Source organism: Sceloporus occidentalis, unplaced genomic scaffold (genome assembly GCF_023333645.1).
Source record: "Sceloporus occidentalis isolate IW3139 unplaced genomic scaffold, rSceOcc1.0.p SCAF_3, whole genome shotgun sequence".
Lineage (NCBI taxonomy): Eukaryota > Metazoa > Chordata > Lepidosauria > Squamata > Phrynosomatidae > Sceloporus > Sceloporus occidentalis.
The window spans coordinates 159220437-159248134 of NW_028316983.1; the positions used below are offsets into that span (position 1 = coordinate 159220437).

A 27698-nucleotide genomic window follows, 5' to 3' on the forward strand; every position below is an offset into this window, starting at 1 on the left:
TTGTTACTTCCAAAGCAGCCATGATTTTAGCCACCATGTGTTAGAAGGTCTGGTTTTCTTGAAAACATCAGCACATCTGAAATTAATCACTGTAGAAATTCCCACAGTACACAGTAGGCTGATCCACAGAGCGAGCGTAGTCCAATCGATATAGTATCTTTCATTTTTCTCTTTCCATCCATGTGTGCCTCTAAGAAGGAAGATCTATACATAAGTGATGGATTCGACTCAGGAGCAGGAATTAATGACACCTCTTCAAAGAAAGATTTAATCAGTAAGATTGGGATGCTTCAGTACTGAAGGGGGGGACCAAAAAAAACAAAGAAACTCTTTCCTGACCCCCAAAAACTGATGTATCACAACTAAGATAATAAAACAAAGATCATAAAATGTATTTCATAAATTTACCCAAACTGCTTTTTGAGCCTAATTTGTTCAATCCAACTAGAACGCACTAGTGAGACCTTTGCCTATACATTTCAGCTGTAAAAAAATAACTTATAAACAAAGTAGTTCTGTGAGAATGCTTTCATTCTGCCTATATTCCTGTTGTGGGGTGTGGTGGAATCTGAACTTTTCAGGTGGTATTTACCAAAAGAAACTGAGCTGTCCCAGAGCTTATATTAATCTGATTTGCAGAGTATCCACTAGCATCTGGGGACCTACTAAAGTTGTTTTCTTTAAATGTGATGTGAAGAGGTCAATGCAAATAGCATTGTGGGTTACCCTACAAGATAGCAGCCTCTTTATAACCTATGGAGAGAGTTTGAATTATTGTGTTTGCATGCTGATTATTTATTAAACAAGGGTTCAGCCTTACAGGTAGCTCCCTGTTTCTTTCACTAAGGGATTAAAGTTTTCCAGTCATTTTGGATTGATTTTCAGTGGTAAGTTTTTCTCCAGATAGCATTTCAACATAGCAGTGTGGTCTAGTTGATTGAGTAGTAAACTGGGAGTCAGAAAACCACCAGCTCTGCTCTGTGCTTAGCTGCTGACCCAGTGCAGGATGTTGAAGACATTTTCTTGCTCATGAGCTCTCCTCTTTGCTTTTTCTCTGCCTCAGTTCTTTAGAAATGAAAATTCTGCATTGCCTTTTGTAGACTTTTGTAATATCAGACCTATTTGTGCAAATTTGCTGCCAATCACAGTAACATGAAGAAGGGCATGCGATCCTAATTTATGTTGAAGCTCTTTGTTTATTTAAAATGGGGGGAGATATATGGAAATTTGCATTTTGCACTTCATAAAAGTTTCTTTGTAAAATTTTAGCCAGCTAGCTGTAGTAACATGGGGTGTATTGGCTAGCTATATTAATGCTATGAAGTTTATATCTTTATATATTTTTAATTCACTTAAATTTAACAAGTATATTTGGCCACCCAAAATAAGATGTTCTGCAAACAAAGGCATACAATATAACCAATATTCTGGTTTTTAATGTAATCCAGTTGCAAAATGTAGACTTTTGTAGTGACAAAAGTTATCACCCGACCATTTTTTATGTCAGAACACCATCTCCATTTGATACTGTTCCAAAGTGATTTACTGCATAATTGTTCTTGCATATCTTTCAAAATGGATAAAGATGGCAGGCTACCAGTCCTTGGAAACCTTTGAAACATGACCTCAACTACATAGCCAAAGACACAAATGGCTAGTCAATATTCCAAATACATATCTTCAAATACAATGCCCACTTAACTGTCCTGTCCAATGGCTAATTTAATTGAACTTGAGGTGTTACAGGACTGTCAGCTAATAAACATGCTAGGAGAGATGGCCATTTGGAGGAACAAAAGTGTGCTAGGGTGAAAAATTCCTGGGTTTGGGTCGTTAAAAGGCACATACCAATTTGTTCTGATGTTTAGAAAGCATTCTCACAAAGGCCATTTGTCCATGGGCAAATGGTGTGGTTCTCCCAGAAACACTGCCATCTGCTTCACTCCTGGCTTGGCCAGTTTGGTCACATTCAATACAAGGAGAGAAAGCACTTTTGGAAGAGGATAATCAAATGCTTCTTCTTTCTGAACGTGTGTATATATTTTTGAACTTTTAGAGTGCCAGGAAATAAAGATTATAAAACAGTTCTACATTGTTACTGACTCTACCTTGACATTTCAACATGCATTAACTTTGGGTGGGTTAAAGAAGCACTGTGTTAGTGGGAAATATATTGTTGCACAGTGAGGGGAAGGAGGTGTTATTGCATAGATAATATTTTAATACTAATACAAATAATGCTAATACTAATCATACCAATAAATAAGTTAAATAAATAAATGTAAGAGGTTAGACAAATTAGACTGCATTGCATTATTTCCTTCATCTTCATTTGTTGCAATGGTTCAGGTTTTCCTAGAAGTGCTGTTACTCTGCTTTCTAGATTTTCTAAAAGTACAATACCTTGTGTGAAGGAGAGTCAGAAGCAGGTGTACTAAATCAGGATTTGCTTCTCTTTCTGCAGGCAATGTGGCTAATGCTGCAGATGGATGAGCCAGAGGACTTTGTAATAGCTACTGGAGAGGTACACAGTGTCCGTGAATTTGTGGAAAAGGCATTTGAGCACATTGGGAAAACTATTGTGTAAGTAGACACACGTAGTAACAATAACTTTGGATGTCCATTGTTTGTTTAATCTATTTATAACCCACCCTCTAGACAAAAAGGTTCTCAGAATATCTTACAAATATTTCGACAGTTCATTGTCCTCAGAATTACCAACTAAATAAAACATGACACTCAAGGGAAAAAGCTGGGTAGGGGCAAGATTGAGTTCAGCACCTCCTGGCTGAACCTCTCCTTCAAATGCCCAAGAAGGGGCAATTGGAACCTAGAAGGAGGGCTCTCACCCGCCACTAGACCTGTGGACTGTGGTGATGTACCTAGCTACTTTTTTCTCCCTCAGAATTCATAAACTTTTCGTTTTAGTTTATGTATTGTAGTCACTTTTACAGATTGGGTGTCAATTGTCATAGTATTTTTCATCCATTCTTCCTTACTAAAGAGAAAGGGAGAAATTAAAGAAGTAAAGGGGGGGGGAGATAAAAGAAGTCTGCCTATTGGAAGAACAAGGACATCTTTGATATGTGATAGCTGATCAGTTTAAGAAAGTCTATCTGATGTCCATTTGCATTTTAATCCATCCCTTTCTGAAAGTTTGAGGTGGGTAACAGTGGTCCAGTTCCACACTGAATATCTCCCTGTCCTCTTAGGGAAACTGAAATTACAGCCATTGTTGGACTTCTCAAAACTGTTAAATCTTTAATTTTTTGTGGGTTTTGGGAGCTATGTGGCCATGCTCCAGAAGAGTTTATTCCTGACATTTTGCCTGCATTTGTGACTGGCATCTTCAGAGAATGCTGGCATTCAAGAGGTTTGGGTATATATATATATACTGTGTGACCCTGGATAGAGAGGAGTGATTTCCATGTCAATCTGTGTATTGTTCTGTTGTTGATGGCAAGGCCTCAGGGTGGGAGGATATGCAAAGAGGATTAGTGTCTGTTTAATTAGTGATCATTGTCTGCTGGGAAAACCCTTGACCCTGGGTGGTTTTTCATTTGCATGACTATTATTATTATTAAGCTGTATTTATAAAGCGCTGTAAATTTACACAGTGCTGTACATACAATCTTTTTAATTGGACAGTTCCCTGCCCTCGGGCTTACAATCTAAAAAGACATGACACAAAAGGAGAAGGGAAAGATGGTGGGGAGGGGGCCTCTCTAGTAGGATAATACATATAAAATACATAGCAATACAGGAAGTGATTCAATAAAACAGACAACAAAAGAACATCAAATAGCAAGTTCATGAGGCTAAAAATTTGGAGGAGGCACATTTTAGGAGCAGAACCCTTCTGCCACCAGAAGGCTGATCTTGGATCCAATCCATTGCATGTTTTTAAAGATATAATTTCTGTTCTCATGTTGCTTTTCCATACAAATAATACCCAGAGCAGAATACATCCAGGAAACAAATACCCAAAAATACATAGTAAAATATATAACATGGTAAAAATATGAGAGGAGATTTTTAATATCACAACAACAAAATATGATAATCAATAATCCTGTGGTCTTGTTAGTCCCAACTAAAGTAAACCCACTGAATCGATGATAACCTGATAAGCTGACAATTATTTACATTCCAGTGATTGAAAGAGTCTACCCTAGTTGAGTTTAACAATTGGATTGAAGGCCCTGTATTTGATTAATCCCAAACATTAATAACCAATGGAACCATGAGGAACCAATTTTGGCAGTGGCTCAGCTTTTGAACAAGGGAAGGGAATTCCATAATTGTGAGGTGAGAACCAGGCTTGTCGGTCTTTCACTTTTCTGTTCAAATCCAATGTGTTATTAAGAGGGGTTGATCTGTGATTAAAATTCTGTAATATTACAAGTTAGTCTAGTAGCATTTTGCTACATTTTATCGCTTATGCCTTTTCTACAGTGTTTTCTCATCCCCTAAAACAACTTTTCTTTAAGAAAAGAAACCAGAAAAGAAACAGTTCATCACAAAAATAATTTCCATATTCTGACTAGCCTTCAGTTTCTATAGGAATCTCATTGCATTTTCATTCTATTAAGCTGTGAATGTACTGAGGCATAGGAGATTATCCGATTGGGATGGAAGCTAGGAGTAAAAGGCATACTCCTGACAGAGATGTGTGATTGCGCTGAAGATTTTCAGATGCATCACACTTATCCAGTACTTAATCCATGAAGATCTAGGAATGTTCCAACAACAAACCATTCATGGGGAAGTCCTGGGAATGGTTTGTTGCTGGAGCATTCCTGGATTTTCATAGGTTAAGTCCTGAATAAGCGCAGTGTCATCTGAAAATCTTCAGTGCAATTGCATGACTTTGCCAGGAGTATGCCTTTTTCTTCCCTGATTTTCCCGTCTGATAATCTCCATAGATGCAGATTGTTTATGTGCATATTACCCATAGATTTACTACAAATGCAAAATTCATCCCCAAAGCCAAATAATGAAATCAGAATGGATTTGAAAATACTTTCAGTAATTTGTATTTATATTTTTGTTGTTTTCTTTTTCTTTTTTAAATTTTCTTGCCTCTGTATCTTCTTTTGGGCCCTGGGCTTAAGCATCGAATGGAAAGCCACAGGTTTTTCCACCATGCTGGCATGAGGGTTATTCTACAGGCCAGCAGAGTTGTTGCCATAGCTCATAAACATCTGAGAAGGCCAGTAAGTTTGGCCCAAAACTCACTGCAGAAATAATCCAGTTTGAGACTGCTTTAACTGCTTAGTGCTAGGGAATCCTAGCAATTGTAGTTTATTGTGGCACATGAGCTCTCTGACAGAGAACGCTAAATGTCTCACAAACTACTGTTCCCAGGGCAGATAAAGTGGTCTCAAACTGGATTATTTCTGCAATGTGTTTTTGACCTTAGACTTGGCAATCAAAGCCTAACAAATTTAGTTATGGATGGGTGCACTGTGGCATACCATATTGCTATAGCTTTTAGCAGGTTAGCAGAAAGAAATTGTTTTCCAAGTGTGATCTGAAGTAGTTGTCAAATTTGGGGGTGGGGAATATAGTGGAAAGTGAATTTTTATTCCAGAAATGAATATTTTCCAAAAGTGTTCAGCAGCATAACTCTAGACTGCAATCTTAATTCACACATCATGCTTAACCATAGTTTAACATTCATGCATGAGTTTGTGTTCTGTGTTATTTCACCCCTCCTTTCCTCTCTGGTGCAGCCATGAGTAGATATGCACAGTTTCTTCTTATGCTTGAGCAGAGGAACTGTGATTAGAGTGAATGTTGATTGATTGAGACAATCCTGGGTCATTAATCATGGTGAGAAGCTGTCTCACTTTATTATACCATAGGTAAGGCTAACCACAGCATGAGAAAGCATAGTTAATTGAGAATGAAATGAAAGAATCCCATCCCTTCCATACACCTATAATTGAGGAAAAGTGGAGAGTGGAGATCATACAAGTCTATTGTTTGTCCATATAGTACTAGAGTCCCCAGCGTAGTGTTTGCCCAAGATGCTTTGAGCTGTATCACATTATTTGTCACTTCAACTGAAATCCTGCAAGAATGAAGGTTGGTTAATAAACATCATTTAATTAGTTTTTATAATAAATCCATTACTTTGTAAAGCTGTGGAAGCACTGAGGTTTAGTCAGCATTAAAATTAGCAGTTATGTCTTATAATAATAAAATAATAATAAAAATTTTATTTTATCCCGCCCCTCTGCACAATGCAATAATCAACAGTAACTGCAGCAAGAAATCAGGGTCCAGCAAGTTACATTTTCTCTTTTTGGTGGCCGGGTATATATTCAAGAAAGGCCTGCCAGAAGAGATCCGTCTTCACAGCTTTTTTCAAGGTGCTTAAGGTAGTTATGCGATGGATGTCATCCGGCAGGCCATTCCATAATCTGGGAGCGGTTGCCAAAAAGGTCCTCTGGGTGGTAGCAGACAGTCTTGTTTTTATAATTCAAATACAGCAATGCTTCAATTCCATTATTGGTTTCAAACAATGAAGAAAAGCCTATTTTGGCAAGTAAAATGTAACAATTTTTGTCTACTTCGTTTTTGAAATTAATTTTAATTTTGCTTCTCCTTTAACCGTGTTATTGCCAAGGGAAATTTTGGCATGATAAGACTCAAAGTGATGCTAATTCAGTTCCTTGCATTGACAGGAAGGCCTTTGAGCTACAAATATTTTCTCCCTATAACCAGTGCTCCTTTTTTCTTTACCTTTTTCCTCTGCCTACTACTAATTAAGCAATATGATGGGGGAACACTTCCATTCTCTAATTTGAACTCCAGCAGCATAAACCAAACAGGCAAACACTTGTCTTGACTAATTTTCTGTCATTAATCTTATTAAATCAGAGCAGGATTGTACAGATAGCCGCAAACCACTGCAGCAATGAATTCTTAGCAGATTGCTGGAAAAAGGGTAGGGGAACCTATCCAATAATGGAAAGATTTATGAATTCTTTGTAAAATATATATATAGAATTCTGCATGAAGATTTGCAGGAGAAGTATGTTTTGCTTGAAGCATTGATATTAACACATTTTATCCTGAAAGTGGCATGATGATTCTGTTCTTCAGAGTAATTTCACATAGTTTTTGTCTGAGGTGCTTTGAGTATTTATAGAAAAGCAGACTACTTGTCACATGTTCCATCCCTGTTGAACATTGCCAAACTTTCTTTATAAGAACCAGAGCTTGGAAGTAACTCTGTTTAAAAATAATGCCACTTATTCTTACCTCTTTTAAACAAGCACAGCATCCTGGCTCTTTTCTGGCTATAGACTATGGAATTCTGGGACTTGGAGTTTGTTGTGGGCCCAGAGCGGAGCAGATCTCTGGACCCCACAACAAACTCCAACTCCCAGAATTCCAAAGCCTTGTGCCAGGATGCTGCGCTTTAACTCTTTTCTGGCTCAAGGCTATGGAATTCTGGGAGTTGATTGTGGGTTCCAGAGCGGAGCAGAGCTCTGGACCCCACAACAAACTCCAACTCCCAGAGGAGCTCAACCCTGCATCAGGCCTCTCCCAGGCCCAGCAGACCCAGCAGACCCCTCCCAGGCCCAGCCGGGGCAGAAGCCACCAAGGAGGAAGCAATTAAGCAAGCAGGGAAGGAGACAGGGAGAGGGCCAGGAAGGAACGAGGGAGGGAGGGAAGGAAGGAAGAAGGGGGGAGGAGAGGGGGGGACCTTTGTCCTTAAAGGTGTTGCAGCTGCATGGCTGCACCACCATTAACGACAAAGGGACTTGAGCATACGCGGATTTTTGTATATGTGGGGGGGACCGGAACGGATCCCCAGTGTATACCAAGTGCCTTCTGTATATCCTTGCATGTTAGGATCTTCTCTAGTTCTTTCATAGCTGTCCTTCCCATTCATAATCTTCCTCTTATTTCCTGGCTGCATTCTCCATTTCTATCAGTGTTTGATCCCAAGTATGAGAATTATTTTACTATTTCTATTTCTTCTTTGTTTAATTCAAATTTGTGTAAGTTGTCTGTGGTCATTATTTTTGTTTTCTTTATGTTCAACAATAGGCCTACCTTTGCACTTTCTATTTTGATCTTTCTTAGTAGTTGTTCCAGGTCTTTGAGGTTTTCTGCTAGTATTATGGTGTCATCTGTGAATCTCAAATTGTTGATATTCCTTCCTCCTATTTTCACTCCTCCTTCTTCTTTGTCCAGGCCTACTTTTCTTACAATATGTTCTGCACATCAGTTGAACAGGTGGAATAATAAGATGCAGCCTTGTCTGACCCCTTTTCCAATTGGGAACCATTCTGTTTTTCTGTGTGCTGTTCTGACAGTAGCCTCTTGTCCTGAGTACAGATTCCTCATCAAGATTATCAGATGTGTTGGCACTCCCATGTCTTTAAGGGCGTTCCATAGCCTTTCATGATCTATGCAGTCAAAGGCTTTGCTATAGTCTATAAAGCACATGCTGATTTTCTTTTGGAACTCCCTGGTGCACTCCGTTAGCCATCATATATTTGCGATGTGATCCCTGGTGCCTCTTTCTTTTCTTAACCTCACTTGGACCTTTGGGATTTCTCTCTCCATGTATGGTTGGAGTCTATATTGCAGAATTTTGAGCATAATTTTGCTTGCATGGGAGATTAGTGCTATGGTTCTATAGTTGCTGCAGTCTTTTGTGTCTCCTTTTTTATGGATGGGAATGTATATTGATCATTTCCAGTCTGTTGGCCATTGTTTTGTTTTCCATAGCTGTTGACATGTGTCAGTTAGCACTATAGTTGACTCTGTCAATGTGGATTGCAGCAGCTCAATTGGAATATCATCTGTTCCTAGTGACTTGTTTTTCGCCATTTCTCTTATTGCAGCTTCTACCTTATTTTTTAGAATTTGAGGTTGATCTTCATATGGCTCTTCGTTCCATGTGTCCTTAATTCTGTCATCTCTTTTATATAGCTCTTCTGTGTATTGCATCCATCGTCTTTTTATTCCTTCCTGGTCCTAAATTGTGTTATTTTTATTGTCATAGAAGTGTCCCAGTCCTTGGTTTGAACTCTCCTTTGATTTCCTTGATCTTGTTGAATAGGTCTCTCATTCTCCCCTTTTTGTTATTGTCTTCTATTTCTCTGCACTGCTCATTGTAGTAGTTTTCTTTACCTTTACGCACTAGCCGTTGTACTGTTGCATTCATGATTCTTTTATTGCTTGTAATGTTTTATCCGTTATCCATGTTTCTTCTCCTTTTTGTCCATTTAAAGTGTCTGTCTGCATTCTTCTTTTATTATGTTCTTGGCTTCAGACCAAAGCTCTTCCGGTTCTTGGTCAATTATGCTTAGTAGTGCAAATATTATAGTTAATTCTAAAATGAAGTGAACAATGCCAGCCTGCACACGATTTGCCAAGCTTCAGTTAAAGACCGGGTCTGACCATGGAATAAAGAGCATGGCATGTAAACCATAATAAAATACCACTTTACACTGAGATTATGGACCAAATCTTGGGTGACCCTCACTTAGCCATGAAATAGCTTGGGTTAAGTTGGGCCAGTCACTGTCTCCCAGAGTAAACAAATCATAACACTGTGGCCTTGTCTGCATGGATCAAAAAGCCTCCTCCTACGCCATCGCACATTTCAGGCAATGCATTACTCAAACCCCGGTTCTAGTGTAGGTCATCTGGATGATATTCGGCATGTCCTGCACCAGAAGATCCAAAGCTCTCTGTTTTCACAAGATAGTGGTTAGGCCACCAGGAAACAGGGTGGAGTATCCTGGCCAGTTCAGACACAAGGCCTGTGATTCATTTTTAACTGCCATGAGAACATCTAGGGGAATCCTGGGATTTACACTTTAGGGAGAGGCATTCAGAATTCTCAGCCACTGAGCTTGGTTTCGCCAAACTACAAACTCCTGAATGCTATAGAATGCAACCAGTGAAATCAAAGTACTATAGTTATATAATATGAAAGGGGCTCTGGTTAAATAGATAAGATATTTATTATTTGGCCAATTTTTTCTTTGGAACTAAAGCTTTTATATGTGGTGCTAACCAAGTGAAAAACACCAAGTGAAAAACACCACTAGCAAACCTACCCTGGATCACACCACTGGGCAAAAAGACAGGGTACACATGTCAGTACTAAAGGCACTAAATTCTTCCATTATGCTAACTCTGGATGTTCATTTCTACTAGTGCTGTGGATCTTGTGCCACCCAACCATTGTGTTTAGCCCTAAATTTTGGATTGCATGTGGTTGCTGTCCACTTTATATCAAAAGTGTAATAAGATGGTGGAAAGAACTGGGAATGTTTACCTTTTTATTTTTAAACAGATCCATGAATTCATCATTGGTCTGGGAAATGGTCATCATATGTGCTTATCTTCTTGTTATTAGGAGCTAAGCTGAGCAGAAGAATAAGCAAGCTTTTTAAAATGGGCTTCTATTTTGGTCCTTTGCAGAGCAATTAAGAATCTCTGAACATTAACAAGGAAGGAAAGGAAGGAGGAAGGGAGGAAGGATACATTAGCATGTGGGTTCTTTTCAAATTCAAGACCTTTGTGTTTGTGTGTGTGTGCACGCGCGATTAAAAAGCCCATGCAAAACTCTATCACACACGTTAATATTCTGTTATGTGTGCACTGGGCAAGCTCCAGTGAAGTGGCTAATCTGGTTGATAATTGGTGACAAACTTAACTAGCCTGAAAAATTGCTTCCTATGTAAGCTGTACCTCATTATAATCATGAAGGGTGTTTTTTATTTCAAATACTTGATTGCATTACTTTTCCACCAGAGTGTGTACTGTACATTGTGTAATGAAATATATATGGTATAAAAAGTATTTAAAGTACAAGCATATTCAAAATTGTTATCAGCTCTAGTGTCCATACTGAAAGCTGATTCGAGGGGCAAAAAAAGATTTATGAGAAAGAAACTAAAACCTTTTGGTAAGGTTTCTCTGCTTTTTATGATTATCTCTGTTTAGAACATGAGAGGATGAAATGTACAACACATAGAAATAATGAACCGATCTGAAAATGTTTTCAAAAACTAGGCAGCGATTTGAAAAGAGCAGTCTTAAATCATTATGTTTAGTTCTCTCAAAATGAGAAATGGTCCCAAAGGGATTTATGAGACAGCTGTAGAGTAACTGTTTTTATTCTTAAAGTGTATGTATAGTATTCTGTTGCATTCCTTCTGCTTTAAACAATTAAAATCGCCTTTTAATGTGAATGCTTGACAACAAGCCTGATTTTCTTTAGATAGATCTCTGTTTAAAACCACCTTATCCCCAATTTTCTATAAATATTCTCATTTTCCCCTGTGAAGCTTTTATCCCACTTTTTGTAGTAATCTTCCAAGTTTGGGTTATCTCTGCCAGAGATCAGGACTCCTGTAGAGAGGGTCCATCTGCTCTTTCAACACACTCTGAGCAGAAATGCAGACAAAACGTAAGCACTGAATACTCTCCCACCCCCAGATATTTTCATTCTTTGTTGTTGTTAACTGCCCTTGAGTCTGTTCTGACTCATGGCTACCCTGTGGATGAGACATCTCCACGAATCCCTATCTTCCACTGCCTAGATCCTGGAAGCCCTTGCCCATAACTCCCCTGATTGAGTCTATCCATCTGGTTTGTGGTCTTCCTCTCTTTCTTCTGCCCTCTGCCTTTCCTAGCATTATTGTTTTTTCTAGTGAATGGTGCCTTCTCATTATGTGGCCAAAACTTGATCATCTTGGCTTCTAGGGAGATTTCTGGCTTGATCTGCTCCAGGACCCATTTGCTTGTCTTCTTGGTTGTTTATGGTATCCTGAGTTCTCTTTTCCAGCACCACATTTTGAATGAGTTGATTTTCTTTCTGTCTGCTTCCTTCACTGTCCAGCTGTCACATGGTAATTGGGAATACAATGGCTTGAATGATTCTGACTTTAGTGCTCAGTCGTATGTCTTTGCTCTTCAGTATCTTTTCCAGTTCTTTCATAGCCACCCTTTCCATTCCTAGTCTTCTTATTTCTTGACTGCAGTCTCCATTCTGGTCAATGTTTGATCCTAGATATGGGAATTCTTTAAGTGTTTCAATTTCCTCATTGTCTAGATTGAATTTGTGTATTTCTTCTGTGGTCATCATGTTTGTTTTCTTTAAACTCAACATTAGACCTGCCTTTGTACTTTCATCTTTGAACTTCTTTATTAACTGCTCCAATTTCTGAATGTCTTCCACTAATATTATGGTGCCGTCCGCATATATTAGGTTGTTAATGTTCTGATTCTAATTCAGCTATTCTTATGATGTTTTCAGCATATAAGTTAAACAAGTAGGTTGATAGGATTCAGCCTTGCCTGACCCCTTTGCCTATTGGAAACCACTCTGTTTCCCCGAATCCTGTTCTGACGGTGGTCTCTTATCCTTGGTACAGATTCCTCATCAGGACTGTCAGGTCTAGTGGCACTCCATGTCTTTGATTGCTTTCCATAGCTTTTCATGCCCTAATGCAAGGAAACACTTTGCTGTAGTCTATGAAACACATGCTGATTCTTCTTTTTTTTTAAATTCTTTGGGTGTGCTCTGTTAGCCATCAAATGTTTGCAATGTGGTCCCTACTGCCCTTTCCTTTTCTTAATCCTGCTTGCACCTCTGGAATTTCTCTTTCCATGTATGGTTGGAGTCTATGCTGCTGAATTTTGAGCATCATTTTGCTTGCATGTGAGATTTGTGCTATTGTCCTATAGTTGCTGCAATCTTTTGTATCTCCTTTCCTGAGAATTGGTATGTATATCAAGTGTTTCCAATCTCTCAATTTCCTCTTCATCTGCATCTGTGGTTGGTGCATATACCTGGACTACTGTGATGTTTATAGGTTTACCCTGAAGCTGTCTGACTTTGCATTGTATCCTTTGACTGCTCTAGCTATATCTTTCCTTAGTATGAAAGCCACTCCATTTCTTCTTGTTTTTTCATTTCCTGAATGGATTTCATTCTTACAGAGTTGAACCTCTGTTTGTTTCAAAATAGCTGTGTAATATCCTATCATTAACATGGTACTTCACTAAATCCTTAAAAACACTCTCTATTACATTACCCTAGGGACTTGAGTGACTAATAATTATTTGCCAAATCTGTGGTTAGTCCCTGTTTGAGTAGACTCATTGAAATGCAAGTGACTTGGTGATTACTAACAAGCCCACTGTTAATGTTTTCTTGCATTCATCCTTACTTATGTCTTTAACTTCTGTTCACAGTTCTTCAGGTTCCCGGTCAATTATACTCAATTACAGCATATTGCTAGACAACAAATATGACTTTCCTTTCTCTCTTCTCCTAGAATCTGCATAAAGCAAGAAGGAATCAAAATTATGATATATAAAAATAACAAATATCCCAGCCATTATACTAACTAGCTATTGAGCTCCTGTTTGTGTGCATTATAGGATATGCTTATCAATATCGCCAATTCCCCTGCATGCTGGTGTGAAAGTTGATCTTCCACTATACCTGCATTTTGTTTAGATTATTGAAATGTTTGTAGGTATGCAGCTATAATTTTATATGTATGTTCAGCAACAACACATTATCATGGATCACACATTATTTTTAAAGTTTATGAAAAATGAGTAGTTGTTGTTAAGCAAAAATGTCCAGATTAGGATCTTCAGTAAAATTCATCCCTTCCCAAAAGTTAGTCTCTTGTTTCTGGGCCTGCAAGGCATATGGTTGAGGGTGGGAATGTTTGATGTTTCAAAAAGTACTCAGAAAGACCAGATATGCATAGGACCCTCTGCATTTAAGCCTGTGTGGGAGAGAAAATTTCAGCCTGATGCAAACATATGCACACCATTTGCTCATTTTGGTTGCAGTTCACCCCGTGGACATGAGGTCTACTCACCTCCTTTGTTCCATTTCAGTATTTTTAAAAGGGACAAGTTGTGAGCAGGAGTAATTGCATGAATGCACCATATGCTGGTCTGCCATACAGAGTCATTTTCCCCCCTTGTGAAGCCAGCATGTGGCTTTTAGGAAATATTCTAGGAAGTATTTAGCTAGTGTAATAGTGGACAAAACAAAGCGGGCCATACTAAAAAAAACAACAAAACAACAAAAACCAGAAAGCTGGTTTAAAAATAGTTAGCCTTAGTATTATGATAGAGGAAAAGGCAATATAATGAAAATAGAACATAATTAGGTATCTGGCTTATCAGAAAGATGTTCAAAGTGATTACTTAAGTGTTCTTTTTCAGTAGATTGCAAAGTGCTTGTGCTTTTGACATTGATCAGGCTCAAAGAATAGAATTATTCTTTAACATTAACATCTTTACTTTAGATCTCATTCCAAATGATAATGAGCATATAGGCTTTTTATCCTGTCTATATTGTGTTTTATATTTTAAGATTGTATTCTTCATTGTCATTTTACATTGTAACATGTTTTTACCATATTTCAAACAAACAGGCTAAAATTCCAAAAAGATAGCTAAATCAGTTAGTAGCACTAAAACCACAGATACTTGTGGCACCATAAGGACTAACAGATCTGTTGTGGTGTAATCTTTCATGGACTTGTGCCTACTTAGTTCCTAATTTGGCAGATAAAGATACAGAGATAACACAACACACACACACACAAATAACATCACAAGAATGCTTATCTGTATGCAAATCAAAGATAGCAAATCGTGTATCTGATGAAATAGGCTCTATCTAGTACATAAGTGTTTATAGTCCCACTCAAGCTGCACATGAAAACATGAAACAAATGAGCCCATTGTACTTCCAGGCTGGTCACATTTCTGCCTTTTCTCCTATGATTGGTGTGTGTACATTTCCCTGTCGACTCCAGCCTTGTTTCAAACACCAGGCTTTTTGTCTTAGAATCAGAAGCCCAGTAAAGTCATTATGAGGTGATTAAATGTTTGTTGTGTTTACAGGTGGGAAGGCAAGAATGAAAATGAAGTAGGCAGATGCAAAGAAACTGGCAAGATCCATGTGACGGTTAATCATAAATACTACAGGCCAACTGAAGTGGTAAGCAGAGGCATTCTTACAGCTTTGCAAATGAATGATGCAGACAGTCAGTCATAAAATTGTTGCATTTGGGCAGTTGTTTGCAAAAGGTTCTAATTGCTTATCCCACTGCCAATTTCCAGTCTTTCTAAATAGTCGCCAAGTCACTTATACCCAGACATTAGCCTAAGCAAACAAACATGGGATGAGACTCAGAAATCAGGATTATTCAATATTTGATGCTATATTTAGCTCAGTTTTGATCTGACCAAAAATGATGATGTCAGTAGTTTTCCCCCTTTTGTTTTACCACTGGAGAAGAAATAATGTCTACCATGTCTATGTGAATTTAAAACCTACATTTTTGTGTCTGTTAACCATAATGTGTTGTTTTGTAATAGCTGAGAACTGAATGGGAAGAAAAAAGGAATCAGAAATTGTTCCAGGATTTACAACCTCAGTATTTAATTAATTTATTCTTTATCTATCTGCTGTTTGTGAGAGAATGAAAGTCGCTACAAATCCATAATTTTTGATCCTTCCTTTCATATCTCAAGGAAATAAATAGTAAATTTACTTTTAGATCAATAAATCTGGAGGTAAATTTAGTTAATTAAAAGAAGATATCCATATGGCAGTAATTTGTTTGTTTAATATTTCTTTACTATAAAGAATGATGTTAGCATACTCTACCCCCCTCACTGGATGCGGGGTTTCATATTTTCATATTTGATATTTAGTGTCAGGCCTGTTTTTAAAAGGTCAAAATGAATACTAGGAAGTTACGCATGTGAGAAAGCACACTGGCCGGAAGACATGTGAAAGACCTAGATAGTACTAAAATAATGCTTAAATGGGTTTGCTGCTTACTCTATCCTCCCTCGGGCTCTCTGCATATCCTCTCCCAATGGAAATAAAGCGGGTCCCATTGCGAAGCTAGTATCCAAACCCAGGCTATGTTCCTATTTACCTTTCTTGTCTGACTACCCAGGGGTCGTCTCAAATCCTATCAATATTTTGTCATGCCAAAGCTAAAGCCATCAGTCATTCTGGAGCTTTTTTGTCAGTTCCATGGGAAAACCATCATGGGAAAAGCTTTGTTACACCATGGGATAGCATTAACCATGAGGTTATCTCACATGCAGTCACACCCAGTTTGCACTCACAGTTGTTCACAGTTTGCCCATGGACCTTGTGTATAAAGAAGGTCCCTCTCAGTATGTTGACCTCAGACACTGTCTGAGCCATTCTCCATCTTCTGTGGACCACTCTCTTCAGGACTGGTAATTAGCAGCCTCTCTTATTCCTGATTTGTCACTATCCAACCTTTCACACCATCCTTTCTGTTAACCTGATATGGTTCTTAAGGTTGCATTGGTTTAGTGTGTTGGTGTGCATCTTTGCACATTTCTAAATAAAACTCCTTTATTCATGAAAACCAGTCTCTCTGCAGTTAGTCTGGTATACATAGGTGGAAACATCCCTGAAGTTACCTTCCTCTCACAAGCCTCCTTTTGCACTAATAATTTCCCCAAAATACCAAGGAAACACTGAGGCTGTTGGTGAGGACCAAAAGTCCCCTCCACACACACACACACACACACAAACTATTTTAGGGTACCAGTGACTTCTGTTACATATGTTATAAGAATCTATCTTTTAATATGGTTATAGATGTTCCTGCTAGCCTTTCTCAAAAGCCCACCAAATGAGAAGGCTGCAGAAGTATAATGGAATACCTCTGAAGATGTTCCTAATCTGGAAAACTACACATTCTCTGTGGTACTATAGAATATGTAAGGTGGAAAATACCCACTGACTGTAGGACTAGGAATTGTATTGTGAGTCATCTTTTTGCAAAATTGATTTAGGTTTATTCTGTCTGCAAAACACCACTGAAGCCTCCCCTCCTTGAGTGTGTAATATCCATGAAATAACAAATTTCTTAAGCATTTCCTGTCACCAATTGATTTCTCTCTCTCCCTACTTCACCTATATCATCACCCCCCCTCCCCAAACACCTAATTAAAAGTCTTTCCTCGATTTCTTATCTTCTGATAGCACACTGTCCAGGAAACAGATGCACACGAGAGTGAATGGACTGATCCCAATTATGGAGGAATGTCCTATAGTGAAATGGAGCCCCATCCATATTACAATCACTGATTCTCTACATATTCCTTTACATTCCTATACCATTCAGGATTTGTGAGATTTTGCCTCTGTTGCAGAACATGAAACAATAATGAAGCAGAATTTTTTTAAAAGACTCTTAAGACTCTTCTGAGAAAACAGTTAAATGTAAAATATTACAGGGAGCACACACTGTGAAAAAGAAGCAAGAGTTGTTTATCGAAGCAAAGGATCGGTACTGGATTTTCTTTTCCCCCAAATAAAGCAAAACATAGTGTCAATTTACCAAACAGAAACCTAAAAATGCCTTCACTTTCTAAAGAGTCTCTTTGGAAATCTAGAGACTTGTGCCCTCCAAGAACCAAATATTAGGTATACAATGGCCTCCTTGGATAGCTGTCCAGATGGCTACACTCAGGGATGTAGCGGGGGGGGGGCATGGAGTCTGGACCCCCCTTCCATTAGATAGATTAATGGTGTGCGCCACTATGCCGCTGTGCCCAAGCCCCATTATAATGGTGGCACTTAGTCTGGACACCCCCTTTCCCAAAATCCTGGCTACGTCCCTGCTACATTTAGCCCTGGAAAACTACTTTTTATAAAATAAAGTTTAGGTTTGCATATTTGGAAACTGTATATGCCTGTGATACTGAATCAAATAAAGATGAAAGAAAGGGGGGGGGGAGGAAGGCTAGCTTTATATTAAAAAGAGAAGGATTTTAGAGAAAGAAAAGGGATGTTTTACAAGGGCAGAAATTGGGATAGGTGTTTTAATTCTTGACTTTGAGAGGGACTTGGTGTCCTTGCTAGGTGCCATTTAACATCTGTTCTCCTGGTGTCTTTAATGAGCCTCACCCTTCCTCTAAACTCCCCAGTTCTTTCCCTTTGCTTAGATTGCAGATTACATCATGACAGGAGGAAAAAGTGACTCAATGGAGGAAAGAAATCATGATGGTCAAACATCATGTTTAAAAGACTGTTTGCATACTGAATTACAAGAGATGTATTCACAAGACATCATTAAGAACAGGGCTCATTAAGAACAGGGTTGTGAATGTGTAGTAATGCCAGAGAATGTGCTAATGCTTGGGGCTTATTGAAAATCATATGTATTTAAACATAGCAGCTTTCCTTAGAGATGCAAATATAGGCTTGAAAGGGTGTAAACCAGGGGTAGGCAACCTGCGGCCCGCGGGCCGGATGCGGCCCAGCGAGGCCTTGGGACCGGCCCCAGCCTGGTCCTGCCGCCGATTGTCGCCAGGGCCTTTGGCGTCTCGCTCGAGGGGCATGGTGGAGCAATTGTCTATAGAAGCCTCAGAAACATGCATTCATCTTAACTTTTTTTAAAAAATCAGCAATTTTTTTCACGTGTCCTCCATTTTTTATTTAAAAAGTGCCCTCCATTTGAAAATTTTGTCCTACATTTGTCCTGGTTTATTTATTTATTTAATTTTTTAAAAATTATTTAATTATTTATTTTTTGGCTTCGGCCCCCCAGTTGTCTGAGGGACAGCTACCCGGCCCCCGGCTCAAAAGGGTTGCCTACCCCTGGTGTAAACCATCATCCATGAATCTGAATGGGGGGGGGGGGGAATCCTGCATTGAGACTTCCATGCCCTATGGCTCCAAGGCTTGTAGCAGAAGAAGAAATTATGCAAGTTCATTACAATACTAATTTGCATAATTTATACAGGCCACAGAATTCAACATTTCCAACTTTAGATTTGCATTTCCAACTAAATGCTACGTTTCCAACTGTAAATACTAGCAAAATTATTAATTTATTTTATTTGCAATGACATTTAGATTACAGAATGATATTTGAAAAGATAAAAGCCAACACAAAGTGGTTTTATTTTTGAAACTGTTTACCAAATGTATAGGATGAGTCTCCTTTATCTAAAATATTTGGGACCAGAAGTGTTTTGAATTTTGGATTTTTTAAAAAAAAAATTGGAATACATGTATTTACATATACATACATCATGAGGTATCTTGGTGATGGGACCCAAGTCAAAACACAACATTCATTTATGTTTCATATAAACCTTATACACATAGACTGAAGGTCATTTTATATAATATTTTAAAATAATTTTGTCCATGAAACAATGTTTGTGCACACTGAGCCATCAGAAAGCAAAGATTTCAATATCGGGGCCACCCATGAAAATATTTTGGCTTTTGGAGTATTTCAGATTTTGAAATTCATGTCCATCAATTTCAGTGTGCTCCCTTTACATTTTGAAAAGGTGGTGATTTTTTTTTTATCTGATCTCTTCTTTTTTAGCTTACATAAATCTTTACATCCCTATTTAACCACACTTGGCCTCAATTGCCCTTTTTCTTCTTTGGACGTCACCAGAATAAGCTTTGCATTTTTAGTCTCTTTGGGGAAAATGGTTTTTAATACTCAGCTCTGCATTTCCCAGACTTCACAAGATTGCAGTAAAAAAAATAACCTCCTTTGGGCATATCATATTCTCCCAAAGTCAGCTGTCCTCGGGTCCAAAAGCATTTCTGGTGGTTCATTTTCTGAAGAGTTATGGCTCTTCAAAATATAATGAAACTGATCACAAAATCCCAGTTCTGTCTCCTTTACTTCTTGGATGCATATCCCATTTCCTAGAGTTATATTCCAAATGGACTGTGAATCTTAACATATTTCTAACAATTGTGTAAGAAATATAGTTTCTTTTGCTTAAAGGTCATTTTGCCTATTGCTTTGTCTGTAACCTACACTGTCAGTGAAGATTTGTACATCCTGTTATAGAAAGAATAACTTTTAAGACTAGGCTTTCCCATGACAAACAATATTGCATTCACAATGTTAAGTCTTTGGGCAAATCTTCCTTATCTATAAGAAAAAATCCCAATAAACTTTATTTTTGCCAAACCAGAGTTTTATGTCAACATCTGAAAATCACTACTTTAGTAAATTATTACCTTTATTGTCTTTCTGAACTGAATCACTGTCTTAGCCAAAATATTTATATCATTACTTGCTTTAGACTCAACAGTACCGTTCAGCCAGAGTTACTACTTTGGCAGTTTAAAACTGACCTGGTATTTTTTTTAAAGTTCATCATAATCAACATGCCAATGTTGAAAGCAAATTATTTATATTTGTAAATGAGTAAGCAGTTTAAAGAGAACTCTCAAGGCATTTGAGGTTCTTCATTGGTAGAACACTGTAGTATGGCATTAACATTTCCTAGATGTCATTCTGTTTGAAGCAGCTTTTAAGATAGTGTTTTAAAATAATATTACTGCTATGCTGCTCCTAATAGAAAGATTCATAAGTAGTATTATTAGTAATAAGAGTATTATTATTTGAGATCATCTAAATTATTAAAGAAGCAACAGTCTTTGAACTTGATCAGTGTTGCAAAATATTGAGCAGCTTTATGTGCATGATCCAAACAAGGAGTTTATCCCTGCAATATGACTGAAAAACTTTATACAAAATACCCTCTGACTGTTCTTGCTTTAAATTCTTCTATCTTCTATATCTATTTACATAAACTGATTGATTGATTGATTGATTGATCCTAAGATGGGATTCAAGGCATATAATCAAGGAACAAGAAAACCAGTAGTTCACATTACATGCAAACCTCTTATTTCTCTGAAGTCCATGTAAGTGTGCTTTTCAAAGTGAACGTGCAGAATGAGAAGTTTTAAGACAGTGATGGTCAGAGAATTAAACTTGACTTAATATGATTTGATTTGTATTCCTCCTTCCTCCCATTATGGAATCCAAGGCAGCTCATGATTAATTTGGAGTCAGATGGTGAACAGGGCTTTTTGAAACAGGGGTCCTATCTGCACTGGCACAGGGCAGCCTGGAATATCCTGGCTCCAGAACTGCCCCAACTCTCCCCCATTGCAAAGGCCCTCCGTTCTGATGCCAGACAGCTTATCACACTCACATCCCACTCAGCTGACCGGTGCAGTGGCAGCCACCAATGGCCACATCACTCTGAGGTCAGAACAAAGTGCAAGGCAGCTGAGTGGAACACATTTCAAACAACCCCCGGGTCGGAACAGAGGGCACAGAATTTTCTCAGAAAATCTGGAGCAGCTGGTGAGTTGTACCCCAGTTCTGGTGCTGAAAAGGCTGTCCGCCATCCAGTCTTTTCACACTAGAACTGGGATTTGGTCCGTGTATCATTTCCTCAAAGGACAAGGGGAGTCCATTTTCTTTGGCCAGTTCACACAGGGTCAGGTCTAATCAGATAAAGAAGACATGCTGGCTTTCACAACTCAAGTAGTTGATTACTTTGGGAATTTACTATTAAATCCAAAAGCCTGTCTCTTTAGTATTAAATCCAAAAGCCTATCTCTTTTGTCCAGTGTGCTATCCTTTTATATTCATAATTGAAACAAATATGTACAATCACCATGACTCTCTCCTACTATTTCTTCTCAAGGAAACTAAATTCTCTAGTGCAGCTCAAAGAAAAACTCAGTGGCTGCGCCCAAGTTTTGGAAATCCTTACTAAGATAAAGACAGGCTTCTTCTCTGTTGTCCCTTCTCTGTCCCCCAGGCCACCATTTTTGTACCCAGGGAGTAAATAAGAGGTGTGAAACAAGAAATTGGTTTAAATAGCATTTTGTTGTTCTTGTATACCTTTAAGTTGTTTCCAACTTATGGCGACACTAAGGTAAACCGATAATGGGGTTTTAATGGCAAGTTTCAAAGGGAGTTTGCCATTGCCAGCCTCTGAGGCTGAGAGAGTGTGGCTTGCCCAAAGTCACTCAGATTAACCAAAATCTGCAATGGAGAGGGAACACGTGTGAGAGAATTCAGGCAAGTTGAAGAAATAAGTGAATACACCCAGAACAAAGGAAGGCAATGCCAGTATAGAGGACTTTCCTGTGTCACCTCAGACCTTACAACTCACTATTCCAGTGGTAAGGAAAATTAGTTTCAAAGATTTATCTTCTATCCCCACCTGTGGATCCTGAAATCCTGGGCTGCAAGATTCAGGAGCCAGCAATTCCCTTATTTATCAGCTCCCAAAACTGCAAATTCCTCTCTTCCAAATGTGACTGAATTTGTCCAGTACTAAAATTAACCATAATATAAATTAGACAAGCAAAATTAACCTAACCAATAGTGGCACTGAACACAAATCAATTCCAGTAACACCAAATCAACCTTTTTAAGAGAAACAGCACCTACCCAGCAAACCTGGGTCAAGACAGGTGTTAACTAGTTACGTGTTGCTTCTTTCTTAATAGTGTGATATTGAGCCCGAACAGACAGGCCAAAATAAAGCTGCTTCGGGTCACTTTGGAAGTATGCTGTTTAAATGGCACACACATTTAAAGGGGCCTGAAACTGCACCAAAGATGCATTCCAGCCCTTAGAACTGGATCATGGCTTTGGCACAGCTTCTGGCCTCTTAGAACACATGCATCATTTCAACAACATACCTCCAAAGTGACCCAAAGCAGTTTTATTTTGGCCTGTCTGCTACATTTTAAATTGTGGCCTAACTCTGATTCTGGTTACAAGTACAGTTGTGTAATTTTGTAAGAGATGCCACCTAACATTAGGAAGAAGTTTTTGATAATAAGGGCTGTTCAACAGTGGAATAGATTGCCCCAGAGGGTCCTGGACTCTCCGGCTTTGGAGGTCTTTAAACAGGATCGCCATCTCAGCAGTACTTTAGTCATGTATTCCTGCCTGACAGGGGACTAGATGACCCTTGAGGTCTGACTCAACTCTATAATTCAATGATTTATTTAACAGACCTCTATTTGAAAAAATCAATTACAAAATTTATTTTGTAATTCTTGAATAGTTATGTCAACAGAAGTGTTGACATAACTATTCAAGAATTGATTCAATGTGTGTAGTATAGTTAAGGACAGCACTTCGATTTAAGCATGTGTTTTTAAATGATCTGTTTTTATATTTCTAAATTAGATTCTACTTATATTGTGCTTTTATTATTGTTAGTTGATCTGAGCACTGTTTTTGCCAGAAAGGTAGGACATAAATTAATTAAATAAATAAATAAATATTCTTGGATTTCTCACTGATAGGAGAGCAGAGGGTGCTGTGAAGGGTCTGCCTTCTTTCATGATGTTTCCTCTTTTATGGGCTAGTGATGTACTCCGTAACTTTCTTCTTACATCACCTTCCCCTTTTCTACTTTTTCTAACCTATCCCAGTGACAGTGTCATGGTGACATGTAATACAGTGAAAATTTTCTCTTAGAATCATCCTGCCAGTGCTATTCAGCTAGCCAGTTGTTGCCTCTTTTGTCATCCTACTTCCCCTCCCCATTTTTTCAGCCACTCGCATTGCTGGACCTGCCTCCCACCCCACTACTTCTCACCCCCATTCCTGTCATTCCTGAGCTTTTAAAACCAGGCATGTGTCATCTGTGAACTCTATGTCTTCATTGATCTTCCTGAGAACATCAGCCTGTCCCTCTAAATCTGCTATCTGATCCTTTTTAACTGACAGCTCCCAGCCCCCAAAAGGTATACACTTACTTCCTCAGATCTAAGTGAAAATTAAATGTGGTGTCTTGGTTGCCATACCATGGTTACCTTCTTTTAGTGACAGTCCTGAAAACTGGAGGGATTAAATAGTGTGCTAACTCTTTTAAGCATGCTGGAAACAGAATAGGTGAAGGAGAAGTGATCTATGTGCCGTAAAAGAGTGAGAGAGGCCCTGTCATCTGCCCAGCAGGATATTTTGTTTTCTTTGCAGGTTAACAGCAGAACCAACAGGGCCTCTCCCAGAGACACTTCTCAGGCATCCAAAACCTTTCTAGATACTAGACCTTTCTGTTTCTGTTAGTGACAGCTAGGAAATACAAGCCAGCTATCTTTTTTTCAAGGAGGTGCGTGTTATTATTTATTATGACAATGACAGTGATTATTATGTTTCCTTCATCTTCCTTACTGTATCGGTATTGTTGTTTCACTGTGGCCACCTAATAACAGATGTTCTCCAAGTAGTTCATAGGAAATGATTTTGTAATGTAATCAACATAGTCATAACTGTAGGTATTTTTCTATAGAGGGAAGTTTAAAGACAAATGTTAATTATTGTTGGGTAGCTAAAAGCAGAACTTGGGACTTCATTTGACCAAAATAAATATTCATTAAGGCTTTGTTTTGTATGTTCTACTGAATGACTGTTTTGGCTGGCTGAATTGTTTGGCCACATTGTTTTATTTCCTTGTGCGTGCTGATTTCATACCACTTAGCTGAATGGTTCTGGATGTGGGTAAGATTTGTAAAGAATATTTTCAAAGAACATTTTGGATTCAGCTAATCATGTCTGCAATACTACAGCCAGGTCCCTTTAGCTTTTCCTTATGTCCAGCCCAGAGGCTTCATCTTACAATGGCATATTATACATATGGGTTCTCCCCCTCCCTGCCCCAATTTATGTATACGCTGCTAGAGTATAATGACAATTGTCATTTGAAATAGTGGTGAATCTTTATATATACTTAAGCCAATCTGGACACTGTGTTTGCTCTGCAGGGGAACAGGATTGATCCTGCCCTTATTTATTTATATAAACACAAGGAAAATAGTTTTAAAGTGATTAAAACAGTAGGATGTGGTAGCTTAGTGGTTAAGACACCAATTCTGACAATCATAAGGTCGGAAAGTTGGCAATTCACGGTCCAAGTGCTGCATGATGGGGTGAGCTCCCATCACTAGTCCATCTTCTGCCAGCCTTGCAGTCCATAAGCGTGCAAATGCAAGTAGATAAGTAAGTACCACTTCGGTGGGAAGGTAACAGCATTCGGTGCAGTCATGCTGGTCACATGACCACCAGAGTCGTCTTCAAACAATGCTCTGGCTCTTTGGCTTAGTAACAGAGATGAGCACGGCCCCCCTACAGTTGGTTATGATGAGACATTCATGTCATGGGGAAACCTTTACCTTTAAAATAATAAATACAATTGAAACAGATTAAATACATATTAAACAATGAAATAAATTTAAATTTTAAAACAGTTGAATACCATGTGCATAGACATTTTAAATTAAAGTCATTCTTGGATGTCCTGGTCATCCACAAACTGAACCAACGTTTGGGCCACACAATGTACAGAAAACCTACACACATGAACAGATATCTGCACAAGAACTCCAACCATCAGCCAGGACAAAAAAGAAGCACCATAATAACACTGGTAGACTGGGCAAAACGGATTTGAGCACCAAACGTCTTGGAAGATTAATTGAAGCACCTACACTGGGCTCTATGGACTAATGGTTATTTCAGCTCAGACATCAGAAGGGCTGCCAGACCCAGAAAAACCCAGAAGTGTGAAGACAAACAACCACCTAAAGGTAAAATATTTTTACCACATATTAAAGGAGTCACAGACAGGATCGGAAAACTGGTGACGAAACACAATCTCCAAATGATTTACAAACCGACCATGAAAATCCAGAAAATGCTGCGCTCAGTGAAGAACAAGAGAGACCCTCTCAAGCCACAGGACTTTACCGCATACCATGCAGTTGCGGAGAAGTCTAGATAGGGAACACTAAACGCTGTGTTCAAACACGAACCAAGGAACATGAGAGACACTGTAGATTAGGTCAGCCAGAAAAATAGGCAGTAGCAGAATATGTTATAAACCATCCTGGACATAAAATGCTATTTGAAAATACTGAAATTCTGGACCATGCAACAGCTATCAGTTCAGAAGGCATAGGAAAGCCACTGAAATCCACAAACACCAAGACAACTTTAACAGGAAAGAAGTAAGCCTTAAAGTTAGCAAAGTTTGGCTACCAGTTTGAAAAACACTAAAATCAAGACCCAGCAATATGCAAATGAAACCCACCCAGGGTTAGGGATTTTCCCAGCAGACAATGATCACTAATTAAACAGACACTAATCCTCTTTGCATATCCTCCCACCCTAAGGCTTTGCCATTCAACAACAGAACAATACACAGATTAACATGGAAATCACTCCTCTCTACCCAGGGTCACACAGTATATATACATACCTCACCTTCTTCCATGCCAGCATTCTCTGAAGATGGCAGCCACAGATGCTGATGAAACGTCAGGAATAAACTCTTCTGGAACATGGCCACATTGCCCCAAAAAACCCACAAAAAAACTATGGATGCTGGCCATGACTTCACATTTTAAATTAAATCAGTGAGTCAAAGGTCATGCTTTTATATGGTGCCAAAAAGAGGCCATCACTGATGCCAACTAGGTTTCTAAAGAGAAGACATTCCACAATCAGTCTGTTATACCTGACATGTGTGCCATACCTTTCCCACACCTCTCACAAAGGTTTTTGACCACACTGTTGGGTCACAGCGGCGCCCTCTGCCCCCAGCAGACTGCATCAGACTAAGTGAAATAACCACAGCAGGCAGCAATTGTTGTAGGCAACAAATAGTAGTAGGATGTTTTGAGGACTGTATTGTATGTACAGCATAACTGCCTCTTGCCTACTAAGCCAGTGTATTAACCTTCAGATGTGTTGGAAAGACATTGTCCCATCAACACTGTTAAAGATTCGGTTACCAGATTTTTCAGATTCTGGACATAGAATGATGGAACATTGCCATCTTGTCCTTGGTCTGATGTAGCTAAATGTCATGGGCCAGCCCTCTCCTCCAACCCAGGGAGAATTGATTCCCACCAATGAATACACTAATACCAAAAGTGGTATTGGCAGATTAAAATGTGCCATTTGGACCAAGCCAGTTAAAATGCTGAGGAGAAAACATCCATGGGGAGATTTGCAGGGAAGAACTTGGGAATGAAGGAGGTTGAGCAGCCTGTTCCTGATGGTTAATTCTCCCCTGTAAATGTCCACTTTGCAGTAGCATTACAATACAAAAGACAGAATTTGGAAGTGTATGTTTTCCTGGTATCTTGTACTTCCATATTTTCTCAATATATTTAGTTGTTTAGGCAGATTACTAAACTAAGTAGAATTAAAATTTATCTGTTAGATAAAATTAGAATTTTATCTCTAGATTGTTTTTGTTTTGTTATCATGGTAAAAGATAAACCTGCTACCTGCTATTACATTGTACTGAAATTCAATATTATTTTAAAAAATGAGAATTATTATATTAGCAAAAATATTGTGTTTTAAATAAGATACCTGACCATTTTCTCACATACAAGTTTTGCACAAATTCATTCACAACACCTACAAGGTCAATATTATTCCAAACTTTCTGCAAGCTTTCTGAACACATTTTCTTTAATTGAAATTGACTTGCATTGTAAGGATTTGTTTAGGGACAACCTGTAAGTCCCTTGACTGGGGCTGCGTTTCCCTTGATCCTAGACTCTGTTTCCACTAGTTGCCGAGATTAGAAAGTTGATTGTGATGAGCATATTGTTAGTAGAGGAAATGTGAGGTATTAGTAAAATCTCAGGTGAGCAGTGTGACTACGTTTGTTCTGTGTGGTATGCTGGTAACTATGCAACAAATCCTGCTAAACCTTCTTGATGCCAGTTCACATCACTTCTGAGTGCCTATTGTGACATTTATTCTTCACTCCAAACAGTCTTTCTGTAGAGCTAA

At 38.6% G+C, this 27698-nt stretch overlaps 1 protein-coding gene across 1 annotated transcript in view; it reads left to right on the forward strand.

Moving 5' to 3' along the window:
* Nucleotides 1-27698, forward strand: part of GMDS (GDP-mannose 4,6-dehydratase) — a 360128-nt gene that overhangs the window by 265578 nt on the left and 66852 nt on the right. Inside the window, exons 8-9 of the mRNA XM_089518792.1 lie at nt 2465-2583; nt 14926-15022. Coding sequence (XP_089374918.1) covers nt 2465-2583; nt 14926-15022 — 216 coding nt within the window. The remainder of the gene's footprint in view (nt 1-2464; nt 2584-14925; nt 15023-27698) is intronic.